Below are 14348 nucleotides of genomic sequence, written 5' to 3'. Positions count from 1 at the left end.
GATAGAGAAAATGAAATCTCAGGAGGTCTTTGGTAATTAAAAGGGAATTACATCTATTGCATGATTTTAGATAATACAAGAGAAGCCTCTGCTATTCTTTTCATATAACAGCACATTATTGATGAAGCAGCTTCAAGAACGCATTAGAGGATGTTTTATTGCATTATTTTAAGCCACTGAGGTTTTTATATATGAAGGGTATAGATTTATGCTGAGTGATTCAGCGAGGAAGCAGGCACATCAATTTGTTCATGAATGTGAGCTGGTGATTACCTCCATTAAAGTCACCAGGGCAGACTGATCACTTTAATTTAGGCAGAGGCATGCTCACAGCATTTGCTAGTGGTGCGTGTATTCCTAAGAACACAAGCAGAGGAGCTATTTTGCACCCCAGAGGAGCCCTAGACATGCAGATTTGTGTTGTCATAGGTGTCTAACTACAGACAAGGGTGCAAGGACTGATGATGGGACGGCAACAAAATTTCTCTGCAGTTTTGTGTAGCAGGATGGTGCATCTGGTTCATTTGTTTCTTAGCTGACTCGATGCTAACCTGAAAAAAGGGTAGAATGGGAAATACACCAGTGCTCCCATTCCAGATATGGAACTTGGGGTTGCTCTTGAGTGTGACGAAGTTATAGAAAGCTGAATGATTCAACAGTTTCCATAACAAAAGGGACTTGTCGGCTTGTGTATTTACTTGTTTACTTACTTTGATGTAATTGAGCTTTGGGCAATCCAGTGATTCTCAACCTTCCTAATGCTGTGATACAGTTCCTCATGTTGTAGTGACCCCCAATCCTAAAATTATTTTTGTTGCTACGTCATAACTGTGATTTTGTTACAGTTATGAATCACAATGTACATATTTGTGTTTTCCAATGGTGTTGGGAGACCTCTGTGAGAGGGCCATTCACACCTCAACTGGGTTGCAACCCAGAGGTTAAGAATAGCTGTCATAATCACAGCTATGTACTAGGTGTGTTGGAGGTTTCTGTCCTGCAGGAGTTAACAGTGTACCTGGGCAACGGGAAGCATCTTCCTAAGCAATCCTGATGTCTGCTCATCGTTTATGGAATAGATAGTTGGACAGGCACCAAGATGCTGGTGTGAGAGAGATGTCTAGAAGAGATGGTGAGGATGAGGTGCTATCAAGAGTTCAGATCTGCTCACTGATGAGAAATTTCTGCTGGCAGTGTGGTCCTGTGCAAACAAGCACCAGAGGAAATCCCCTCACTGAGAAATTCCACCTCTGATAGGAGCCAAAACAAAGCCAGAAGAGACTGTTTCTGTGTGGGTAACAGTAAACACTGGTGACCCCCCACGAACTGTATAACAAGAGGAGCTAAGTAAATAGTAAAATAACATTGGGGAAAATTAAGTTTTTAAAATGTGTAAAATTGCACAAAAATTGAGACTATTTGGAGATGAAATAATTCGTATCAAAAAACAGTAAGATATTGTCTGTTACAAGCTATGCATAATACCAGACTGAAATACGCAAGTGATAGCATACAAAACAGAGTTTCTTTACTCTATATTTTTACTTATGTGTATGTGTGTTTTTTGGGGGTTGTGGCTGGGGCCTGCAGAGGGCTGAAGAGATTATCAGGTCCTCAGGAGCTATAGTGACCAGGAACTATAAGCCTTCCAACATGGGTGCTGGGAACTGAACTGGGACCCGCTGAAAGAACAGCAAGAGTGAGTTCTTGACCCCTGAGCCATTTCATCTCTATTTATCTTTGCCTTCCTTTTATCTCCTCAGAAATACTCATCAAATTATGAACTTTTAAATAGGTTATAGATGAACCTCTGAATCCATAGTTTTAATGTCCAAGAATTCAGTGAACTATGGATCAAAAATACTAGGGGAAAATTGCATCTATACTGAACATAAGCAGATACTTAAAAAAAAAGTTTTATTTCTCTTTTTAAAAAGATTTATTTTTACTCACATGTATGCATATGTATTCCTGTATATACTGTGTTTGTTTGTGTGTGTGTGTGTGTGTGTGTGTGTGTGTGTGTGTTTTGTCCACGGAGACAAGAAGAGCATGTCAGATGTCCCTGGAGCTAGAGGTGTTGGAGGTTGGAACCACGTGATCTGGACGCTCTGAAAGAGCTGCATATTGTCTTAACATTTCTATCCTCAAGTAGACCTTTTGCTACTGTTCCATAAATAATAGAGTTCACCAACCGTTTACACAGCATTTATATTGTAATAGGCATTCTAAGTGCTCTAAAGATGACTTCTAGTATTCACAGTTTAAACACAGAAGCTCACCTCTTCAGTTTAGGGCTTGGCGCCGATCCCTGCAGATACCATGGAAAGACTAGCTTAACTCATGTATTATCCCCAAAATTGAGGTTCCTCTTTGCATGAATAATGCTTAACTTGCAATGGAATCTAATTAGTGCCATCCATATGTGCCTGAGCATAGGGGACATCCACTGGAACATGGTCAACATAAGAGGGAATATGCCAAAGAAAACTAACTCTCAGGTTTCTTGCAACCTTCAATTGTCAATAGCTTCCTAGCTAGGGGTGGGGACTTGTAAGGAGCTTGAACTCTAGGCACAAGCTGAAATTCATACTGTGGCCTTCATATAGCAACTCATGTCAGTGCATCAAATTGGATAAGGCTTCAGGTGGAATCCAAAGTGCTCCATGTTGTGTTTACAGAGAATAATGGAGTGCGTGGATTTCTGCCACCCTCCTCTCCTTCTGGCTTTATATTTCCACGGGACTAACTAGTGGGAACTAATCATTCCTTTTTAGTACTAAATAAATTCATTTTTATGCCCAAGTTTACAATGATGATGAAATATTAACACAAGGAGCAAGCACCTTATGGGCCTCTGAATTGCTACTTTTCTTCATTTCAAAAGTATGTTCCACTTAAGACACAATTATGTTACCCAAAGGCATAAAAATTAATGAAATGCTACAGCATTTGAGGTTTGAGTGTATGGATTATCTTCTGTGTTTGGAATTGAACAGTAACAACGAATATTTAAACATGTAATTTGATTTCCAGGGCCAGAAAAAGGAAAACATGTTCTCATGACTCAGATGTACCTCATAACTCTCTGTAGTTAAGTGTCTAAACACTTTGCCAGTTGAGGTTTTTAATTAAGATGCAGTTGTCTTACAGGCATGTTAGCTTTTGCCTTGTATTGTTTTTGTAACTGTTCAAATAAGACTTAAGTTTATTTCAAATTTATTTTTATTTATGTCCATTTGTGTATATCTGTGCGTAGGTATTCACATGTTTAATGTAGGTGCCTGTAGAGGTTGGAGTCATTGAATGGATCCCTTGAAGCTGGAGTTATAGCTGCTGTAAGCCATACAGTTTGGGTGCTAGGAACTAACTTGGGTCTCTGCAAGATCATTGTGTGTTCCTACATGCTGAACGACCTTTCTAACCCCCAAATTGGCGTTCTTGCATTTAAAGGTTCATGATATATCTATTTGGGGGCTTGACACGGTTCTCATTATCATTAGCTCACCACTCCATCAGTGTCTTAGAAATGTTGCAAAGAGGTTTTTGTTTAGTAAAAAGTAAGGGAGTACATGCCAATCATAATATAAACTGAGTTCAGGAAGCAACTTATTGTACTGGAAAACTTGGCACCGTCTTCCCTTAATGCTTTATTTTCTGCCTCAGCTTGTTAATTGTATTGTTTGTTTCACCTGCTTACTGAGTTTGTTCCAAGTTAAAAAAAAAAAAAAAGAAAGAAAGAAAGGAAGAAAAGAACACAGTAATCATCGAACAGAAAGAATGCTTGTCTCACTGAGGAGTCGGTGAAAAAAGACTAAAGGATAGCTATCTGATCTCTCCACAATACATTGAATGGTTCAGCTCTAGTAGCAATGAATGCTTCTTTTCTAAATTTCCCAGGATCCTTCTGTTTTGAGTGTGTGTTTGGAGGTTGTCAAAGTAGGGTGTTTCCTTCAGTTGTTCTTCACTTCATTGTTGACCCTATGGACCCCAATGACTGAGTTGGGCTGGCTAGCCAACAAGCTCCAGGTCTCCTCCTGTACCCACCACCACAGGGTTGTGACTACAGGTGCAGAGCATGACATCTTGTTTATACAATAAGCACTTTACTGACTGAGCACAGTTTTTAGTACCTCGAGTTCTCTAAGAACAAGCACATGATTCAGCGATGGCTGCCAAGCTTCTGCCTTTTCCCAAAGACAGCATGTTCTAAGGCATAGAAGCCACACAGAAAACACGGGCTCAGTCTTTTTCAGCTTTTACTTCCCCAATTTAATTCTCTCTCAGAACTTCTGGAGGTCGACTCCTCGTCACTGTGGATTTCATGCAATTGATTTACCAAACAGCTCTGCCCACCATGCTTATGGCCCAACCAACATCAATTTTAATAGTGCCAAATTTAATATCCTATGATAAGCTTTAATGTTTTCTTGGCCTCCATGGAAGTGGGTAACTCTTGCTGTCTCAGTTCAACTGTAAATGATTCAGAAATGGAGAAGAAAGGGCCAGATCGAGCTGGGCGTGTACATCTCATAACGTTACCTGCTTGGTTGACTCATGCATGATTCAAAATTTAATCAGATTGCATAATGACTTCAGGGATGAGGTCCATACCCTATTCACACTCTAGTGACTGTTTTTTGCTTATTTTTCTAATGTCTAATGACATTAGTTTCTTTTCGTCTCTTCACTCTCAGTCCCTTTGTGCTAAAATGACCATAGAGGTGAGTCTGACTGGAAGACTCAGCCATGTGCTGACAGAGCTCAAAAAATCAAAACACATCAAAGTCTGTTCAGAACTACGGTAATGGCTGTATCTGTAGGAGAAGCAGAAGAATGCAAGCCACCATGAATCAAGGAAGGCAGGGATTTGGATGGCATCCATGACCAGTTTCAAACACATACCCTGCCTTCTGAGATCCGGAAGTCCTTAGCGTGCTTTTCAGAATCCTCTCAGCATGTTTCCTAATACAGTAGAAGGTAAATGGAATTCTGATTTTAAGTGGAATTAATCGTAGGAGTACTTTGCAGAGTAGAGGCTGCCAGATGTTAGCATTTTTGGATCTCTGGAAATTAAAGAGAATAAATAATTGGGGGACAGTGGAGACTGCCAGCTGTTTGTTTCTGCCCAGTGTTGCCAGCTCTTTCCCTCCTGCTGGATTTTGTTGGGTAGTGAGCTCTACTTTAGCCTGCAGTCACAATCAAGTTTATTTAAACAAAGTGCAAGAAACCTAAAAAGATTCAAGAAGAAAACCTGTCACTGTTGGGGTTTTACTAGTTTGCTTTTCTTTCTTTTGTAAAGGTCCAGCTGTGTTAAGGCCTTTACTCATCCAGGGTTGGCTTCTACCAGGGAGCCTACAGCCAGCACAGGCCTGGACACAACTCCCTTCTGTTCTTAGCCAGCACGCTCACTTGGACATAAGCTCCAACTCCAACCATACCAGACCTTTCTGTTTTATACCAAGCTTTTGTTTAACCCAGAGAGATGTAAAAAGTCTTCCAGTGCTGGTGATAGAGGCGTGGGTGCTAAATCTTTCTGATTATAATTTTGCTTCCCTTTTTTCCCTGTATCTCAAAGTAGTGAATAGAGAATGTATAAGTCTTCATTTGTCACACAGCTTTAACGGTTATGAACAGCTGGCCTGCCTTGTTTTACACTCCCACCTATTTCTCCAAATGCATATACTTGTAAGTAAATACTAGACATTTGGTTAATAATCTAATGTCTATTATGTTCATCAACATTTTGATTATCTCTTTTAAATAAAAAAATAACCATGTATGTGTATGGGAGGAGGTATTTGCACCTGAATACAGTTGCTTTTGGAGGCCAAAAAAGGTGTCAAATCCCATGGAACTGTTGTTACAGGGGGTTGTGAATTTCTTGACATGGGTTCTAGGAACTGAACTCAGTTCTTCTGGAAGAGCAGTAAGCACTCATAATTGCTGAGCCATATCTCTTTTCAAGCAATCAGTGCAGTGTGTTTCTTAAAAATGAATAACTTCATAGTAGCAATATATATTTAGTCAACATTTAAGTTTCTTTGGCTTCATAAATATACCTTAATTTATACATTTATTGATTTATATATTTGCATATGCTTGTAGATTATTTTATTCAGGATATTCAGGTGTATTGGTTAATTATGCAAGCTAATCAGTTTTAGTGTTTTTTTTTTTTTTGTGTGTGTGTGTGTGTAGGAAAATGTTTCATAGTGCTATAGCTGTCATAATTTTTGTGTTGCTTCTAAATCACCCTGGCAGATGCAACTTAAAGGAGAATAGATTTATTTGGTTCACAGTTCCAGAATATGATCTGTGGTTGTAGGAGAGTTAAAGTGACATCCATTTAAGTCAGCCTGTCACATTGCAGCCACATTCAGAAAGCAAAGGGCGCTGAAGGCTTGTGCTCAGCTACCTTTGTCTAATCCAGTGGAAGATGAAACCCCAAGAAATGGTGATGCCCATACTTAGAGGGAGGTTTCCCACTTCGGTTAAACCTAGACAATTTCTCACCAGCATTCACAGAGGCTAACCCAGTCTCAGCAATCCATCACAGATGGGCCTGGAGGCTTGTTTCCTAGGTGATACAAGATTCTGTCAAGTTGACAATCAACACTAACTCTCTCCATGCCCTTCCATGAGACACGCCATCTGGTTCTTGTTTCCATCTCCCTCTTAGAGCCATTCAGGAATCAGAGCTATTATTTCATTGACAGTGCTGCTATTTTTATTTAAAGAGATGCAAGAAAACATTAACCCTGGGCTTGGCTTCTGGAGTACTTTGATTTTTCATGCAGCATTCTTTAACTGCCCACTATTTTAAAAAAATGTGACATTAACTGTCTCACATACCAAAGAAGATGATACAGAAAAATTTGCTATTACATAAAACCAGTATCTCATGGGGTAAAGGTTGTGCAACATCAATGCGAAAGAATTCAATTAAAGAGTAAAACACCAATCTTAAATAAATAAATATTTTCTTTGAAAAGTTGTACATATTATCCTGATCTTTCCTGGGCTACCACGAACAAGTTGGGCTCCTTTCTACGTTCGTGTCAGAATGCAGGAGCTATTGCTTAGCACCACAGAGTGGGTAAAAACTGATTAGAAACTATCTGGTAAAAAACTTGTTTAGCCAAATAGTCATAACACAGTTCATAGAAAACATATTTCAAGTTATTGTAGATAGCAACTTCTGTGCACTAATATTAACAATTATTCTTTATCAAGTCAGCCAACACACATGAAAGACTTGTATTGGTTATTGAATTAGTCATTTGGAATGTACAATCAATAAACATACAGAAAATGCTAGAGATATGGGGTTAGCCTGTAAAAGATTGTACTGTTCTTTGAGAAAACCCAAGTTTGTTTCCCAGCAATCACATGGGATGGCTAGCCTGTAACTGCATCTCCAGGGGCATTTGATACCTCCATCTTCTGCAAGCATATGCACTCATATACAAAGCCACACTCTCTACACACACAGATGCACATACATGCTCATAATTCAAAGTAAAATGAATCATTAAAAAGATAAGCAAATAGCACAAGTACTTACCAAAATGCAGAATAGAAATGATAAAATCCAGCCTAAGAAACTGAAATTGGGAGACCTCAGTGTTAGTCTTTTTGTCATGTCTCAAAAACTTTGTGCCCATTGGCATTTAATGTCCTTTACTATATGAGTCACCATACTTTTCTTTTTTCAGACTTATTTAAAAAACTAAGTATAATAGGGAAGGCCATCAGAATAACTTTAAAGACAGGTGATAAGAAACCAGAAGATAATATTTGTAACTCACTGGAACTGTGATTTTGGCAGCTTTAATTTCCATTGTAATAGAAATGTATCCTTATCTTCAAAAAGCAACTCTTACCCTTATGGTATATTGAAGTTATCTTTAAAAGTCTGTCTACCTTCACCATCAATGCCTTCCCAGTTACTCATAAGGAAACATCCCTCTGCCTGCAGAGAACTCACATTCCTGGTTAGAGGTTCTAGCTTGGCCTTCTACCCACTTGTCTGCACTCCACACCTCAGGTTTCCTTCACATTAGGAAGGCAAATGTGTGGCTTATTTCAATTTTCTTGAGCATTAGGGCATCTGCCAGGTGAAAAGACTGTTGTAGAGACCTGAGAAAACTTGAGTACTCAGACAGACTGAGTGTTCTGTTTGTGTTTGTGCTCAGCCTTCACTGCTTATCGTCTCCCTGTTAGTCTCTCTAATCCTCCATCTTCTGGTTTCTTGACAGCAATCTGACGGGATGGATCTGAGTTTTAATGGCAGCGTTGTGTACTATTGACCTTAGACAATCAATCTGACCTTGTGTTACTAACTCTCACTCCTTGATGAGAAAAAAATACCTCAATAGGGCTGCTTGTTCTGGGAAGTTGGATTTTGTTTTGATTTTAGCTGTTTTGGAATGTCTAATGTTTTTGAAAAACTAAGTATGTATGCTTTTCTGATAGAGTTGAACCATATAGTTTTCTATCTTTCCACCGGTGCCTGCTGGGCCAACAGTCGTTCTACACATTAGTCTTATCTGCTCACATTGGGTGATTGGCATCTTCAGGCAGATGGATTCCATTTGTAAAGAACCCTAAGTCAGCATTCAATGAGTTTCTGAATAGAATTTCTCTCACTAAAAAGAATGGGTACAGTCAAGATCATAGTATTCTTTATTTAACGATGAGTCTTTGGGGCTCAAGAGAGAGCGAACATAAACCATGGCAGTGCATAGGAGAGAAATGTTCAAAGTACCTGATGTTTAAAACCTTCGCTTGTGTATGCTTGGGGATCTTGAGACAGTGGTTCTTTATTAGCAGTCTGGTCTTCTGGTAGACATGCCTAAATTCACAAAGTACTATCCTATGATTTAACACCCTTATTACACTGGGGATGAGGTGCTGGACACGAATGCCACCTTTCTGAAAAGTACAAGGCCACTCCTCCCTTTCCTCCTTTTCTTTCTCCTTTGACTCAATATTTTGCTTTCCTCTTCTTCCACACAGGTTGCTAATTTGGCCTGTTCTATCTCCAATAATGAGGAAGGGGTGAAATTAGTCAGGATGGCAGCTACCCAAATCGACAGCCTGTGTCCCCAGGTAAGTGACCCTCACTTGGCTTCTAAAGTCCTGTGGTATCCAGACAGTCTCTACCTTTTCCATGTATTTATCTATCTCATGTGTGCACACATGTGCACATGCACATGGAGGACAGAGGTCCACCTCTGTTTTCTTTATATTATCATTATGCATTTATATCAAGTGTCAGCTCATAGATTTGGCTAGGCTAGCTCATCACTGTCCCTCAGAGATCCACTTTCCTCTGCCACCTTCCCCTTGTCAGACTGGGTCAAAGGAGTGTTCTGCCAGTCCTGGGTTTTTCCACATATTCTAGGCATCCAAACTCAAGCACTTGTAGAAGTCACTTTACCCACTGGGCCATTTCCTCTCCCACTTCCAGCTCCATTATTTTCTAACTGGAAAATGTTTAACTGTCAATCCTGAAGCATTTAAGGCTTTAACTTTCTCAAAAAGAAATTCCAACCACTCAGTGTATTCAAGATTATAGTAGCAATTATCATCATTTCTACTTATATTGACTTTATTCTGTTTGTTTGGGGTTGTGATTTAAATGTTCCGTATCTATTTACCTTATCTCAATAAGTAAATTATAAGCCTACACATGCAGAATGCAAGAGATATATTTCTCACACATCTGTGGTAAGAAAATGAGGCTTGTCCAGCAAATACTTGTTTTGAAACCCCAGGCTAATTACTATCTCTTCAAAAGAAGCAGCAAAAAAGTAATGGTGGCTGATGGCCTCCATTATCTTCCATATTTTTGATTGTACTGCATACTGACAACTCATTTATCTACAGCAACATTAAGGTCTGGGGCTCCAGCATGTTCTTTGACCTGCTTCTCGCCCTTGTAAAAAATGTGATCATCATGTCCCTGCAGGTCATCAATGCTGCCCTCACGCTGGCTGCTCGGCCACAGAGCAAAGTTGCTCAGGACAACATGGATGTCTTCAAAGACCAGTGGGAAAAGCAGGTCCGAGTGCTGACTGAGGCTGTGGATGACATCACCTCAGTGGATGACTTCCTCTCTGTCTCAGGTAATCATCTATAGGCCTCTTACCAGAGAGCTGGAGGAAGCTAACAAGATAAGAAATATCTTAGCAGTGATATAGGTCTGTGATTCAAGGCCTCTCTTTGGCCTTTGAGTTTTCAATCATCCCAGCAAATGTGATTATAACACCCTCTTGGAAAAATTGTTATCGCAGACACCGAGTCAGGGCATCAAACGGAAAAACTATAACTTTCTGATGTTAAGCTCAGAACCTGAACATATTGTGCAAAGAGGCTTAGAGTCCATTTTAGATTTTACTCTTTTGTTAAGAAGGATGGATTTTCAGTGCATCTAAATTACCCATGGACTTAGATTGGTTAATTCACTTGCCTTATGCCTTAAAATAGTCAGTTACTTATTCTGGCGTGTCTATGTGAAGAAGGTCTAATTGTCTATACAATGCAACCTGGAGTTACCTGGGAAAAGAGTCTCAATGAGGAGTTGACTCCATTGGGTTGTCTTGTAGGCAGGTCTATGGAAAACTGTCTTAAATTAATTGATCTGGAATGCCCAGCCCACTGCGTGTGGCACTGTTCCCTATCCTGTATTATATAACAATGGAAAACTTGATCTGAGCACAAACGAGCAAGTCAGCTTATTCATCCGTTCTCTTCTGTTCTTGATTGTTGATTGTGACTGGTCAAGGCATTCCTGCCTTAACTTTCTCACAGTGATGGACTGTAACCTGGGGCTATAATTTGAAATAAGTTCTTTTGTTCCCAAGTTGCTTTTGTAATGGTATCTTATCATAGCAACAAAAATAAAACTAGAACAAAATTTTTTTCAAGTGAAGGCTTGTGGTTAGACAGAATTATTAGCCTCATAATGAACCCAATAGGGCACACAGCTATGCATACATACCTGAGAAAATGCATAAGGAATGGAATTAAATAACACAGAGGTACTCACCACTGTATTTGCAACTTTCTTCTCTTTGAACATTATCATGCTGAGGGAGGCTAAAGAAAAAAATTCCAATGATTAATAAGTCATTCTGAGTTTCAATGTACTTCATCAGTGCCATTTCAAGATTGGGCTGCCTGCCAGCACATGGGCATTTTTCCAAAGAGCTTTTTTACCAAACATGTTTAGCCCCATTCACCCGGAAGGGTCTTTCTGGGAAGGAGGTCATGGAAACATCACACTCGATTATAAGGTGTTGAAAAAAACAAGTAATCCCTGAAAATTCTAATTGAATAGGTGTTGGTTCTTCCCCTAGGTGTGTGGAACTCAAATCCATCACCTCACACAGCACTTGCCAAAACTTCACCTGTTGGGGGTGGATGTCTGACTGAGTCCAGAGTGGAGCAGTTGTCTCACTGCTGGTTAGAGTCAGGCCAACAAGACCTGTGACTTTACCTGTGGAGATGATTCTGGCAGAGGCTGCTGTGCTTGGGTATTTTTCTTCCTTGCACACTTCCTGTTTCATGAAGAAACAATACATTCCCACTGCAGACTGTGTAAAAGGCTTGACTGAGAGCAACACAGTCAAATCTATAGATCTAATAGACAATAGGAAGGCCAAGTTTCAATGGAAAGCAAGATAAGGCAGATGGGAAAAAAGCTCACACATGTTCAGAGTCTGTAGTTTGTCTGGACCGCTCCTGTTTTCTTTAGCTCTTACCAAAAGTCTATTAAGTAAGCATAAATATTTCCCAGTGTTCCTCTGAGAAAAGTAAGTCATGGAGGAGGTAGACAGCTCTGAAAATATGGCATTAAAATCCAGACTGCCCTCTTTTCAGAAACATACAGTGTTTCAGAACATACAGTGTTCTCACTAAATTAGGGAATGATTGGAATTTCTCTCTTTCTCTCACTCTCTCTCTCCCCTCTCTGTCTCGCTTTCCCCCCCTCATATACATTCTCACTTTAATTTCAATTTTCTTCTTTAACTCTAGACTCTTCATTCAAGTTTCGAATCTCTCACCTTCTTCAAAAATAAGTCTGCCTTGTTTTTCATTCCTCAGATGTTTGGCTTTTGATGATATTTGAAAGTAGCTGCCTAGGGGTTAGTTATAAACGAACTCAACATTTTACCATGCCTAGAGCTTTTGTTTGCAGATAGTTGATCCTTGACATTGTAGATGTCACTCCCTATCCTCCCCATCTAAGGGTGTCATGTTGACAATTATAGAGTAGTGTGCTGGGGAATGAAAAGGTACCCGGCCACCAATGCTGTTACTTTCTAGCTCCAGTCACCCTCACCACTACCATACATACACACCAGAATGACTCTCAGGAAGAGGTAGGAAGTTCCCCACACAGCCTCACCTCACTTACTACAATCCTGACAGTCCCCGAAAACTTCCTGTTCACTGCATTCAGATCAGTAAAAAGTATTCATTCACTACCTTGTCCAGAGAGGAATCATTTTAGAATTCAATAGTTCCCCCAACTTATTCTTTTCTTCAAATATATGTCCAAAATTTTCGAAGGGTGAGAGAAGCGGCAGGGGGTGGGGAGGGAGGGTGTTATCTCAGTCTTTGTGAATTGCATGGAGAGCTTTCCTTAATTTTCTTCCCCTGAGGCCTGCCTCTCTGCCACCTTTCTTCCTGACATTCCTTTGTGCATCTCATTATTACCTTGAACAAGAAAAGGCTTTGGCTCCTGCTGATAACACTGTGTGGTCCAGCCCTCGTGGTAGAAATGCTGCTGCCTGCCACGACAGGAAAATGAACAGGCACTGTCAGGGAGCCAGCTTGGCAGAGCCTGCTGGAACATGCCTGTGGAGTCAACAATCAGGCATCAGGAACCTCTCTGCAGACAGGGCTTTACAAATACTCTGTTCTTGCTGGTAGGCTGTGGACACAGCCAGATAGTTGGGGAACCTACTTCTCATCTCCTCTCTGTGTTGGAATCAAACGTTTGTATTAGTAAATTGCAGGTTTGGTCTAGGAGATATTTTGGAATTATATCATGATATTTTGTGTATCAGTTTTTTCTTAAGGGAGTATTTTGGCATGAAATTCTATATAAAAAGCAATACACACACTTACATACATACTCACACTTGTACAAATATTTATATACATGCATTTAATATGCATACACACAATCATACATATCATACATACCTTCATGCACATAAACAAATTTACATGCATGCACATGTACATATATATACACACATACATACGCCTTCATTTTGAGTGACTATTTTTTTTCTTTCTTATTCTACACTAACTGAACTCATACACCTGAGTGTGTAATTTGTTCACACAAAACACCACAAATTTGGAACAAACGATGCTGGTAATTAACATCACAGGAGCAAAATGAATGTTCCATTGTGTCTAGGCTTATAAAAATGTGAAATGGCCGAATTAGAACATTCCCAGCCTTTCTCACTAGGCAAGAAGTACCATTTTTAATAATTCCCTAGAATGACTGCCTTGGCATTAACAGTGCTACAGTTTAATTCTTAGGTTTGGCTCACAAAATTGTTGAGAGCTAAGATCTGTAAAAAGCTATTAATCTCATAATATTCACAACTTTTATTTTGTTTGCCTTTTTGCCTTCTTTCTCCTATTAAAAATCAAACCAAACCAACCAAAAAAAAAAAAAAGCTCTTAGATCCTAATTTTTTTTTCTTTGAAATATTTTTTCTGTAACTAGCTTTGAATAAAAATACGGTTCATAACATTATTTTTGTTGTCACTGATTTTGCTTTATTAACAAAATTACATATTTTCTGAAAGACTGAACGTTGCAAAACTGCAGGAGAGTTTGTTGTACAACTTGCTGCAAACACATGTTTTCTGGTGTTTACAAGCCTTGCTTGGCAATTAGTGCAGCAGCCATGGCACATGCCAGTTTTCCTTACTAAGCCACCTACAGAAGACACATGCCTTATTAACTCTTACATCTCCGTTCTTTTCTACTCAGAACTGCATTTGTCAGCTTCCTTCAGGACTGTTATTCTTCAAAATAGTTTAGGATAAAAGTGACTGATGGACTGTTTCCCTGAATAGAAATGTTTGTAGAGCTACTCTTCTTTGAATGCTTTCTGTATGCATAGTCTTAGTAGAAGTTCAAATTTGAATCATATTTGACTTCTGCCTTCAAGGAATTCACCACCCTTCTTGTTTCTTCTTCTTCTTCTTCTTCTTCTTCTTCTTCTTCTTCTTCTTCTTCTTCTTCTTCTTCTTCTTCTTCTCCTCCTCCTCCTCCTCCTCCTCCTCCTCCTCCTCCTCCTCCTCCT

At 39.6% G+C, this 14348-nt stretch overlaps 1 protein-coding gene across 2 annotated transcripts in view; it reads left to right on the top strand.

The window, feature by feature from the left end:
- Ctnna2 (catenin alpha 2) overlaps positions 1–14348 on the top strand; it is a 1158760-nt gene that overhangs the window by 1028122 nt on the left and 116290 nt on the right. For both annotated transcript variants that reach the window (XM_055596488.1, XM_055596487.1), the window contains exons 10-11: positions 9022–9114; positions 9977–10133. In XM_055596488.1, the coding sequence (XP_055452463.1) occupies positions 9022–9114; positions 9977–10133 (250 nt within the window). The remainder of the gene's footprint in view (positions 1–9021; positions 9115–9976; positions 10134–14348) is intronic.

The sequence above is a fragment of the Psammomys obesus genome, unplaced genomic scaffold (assembly GCF_907164565.1).
Source record: "Psammomys obesus unplaced genomic scaffold, mPsaObe1.curated_primary_1811, whole genome shotgun sequence".
Classification (NCBI taxonomy): Eukaryota; Metazoa; Chordata; class Mammalia; order Rodentia; family Muridae; genus Psammomys; species Psammomys obesus.
This window is presented reverse-complemented; position numbering and strand designations above follow the sequence as displayed.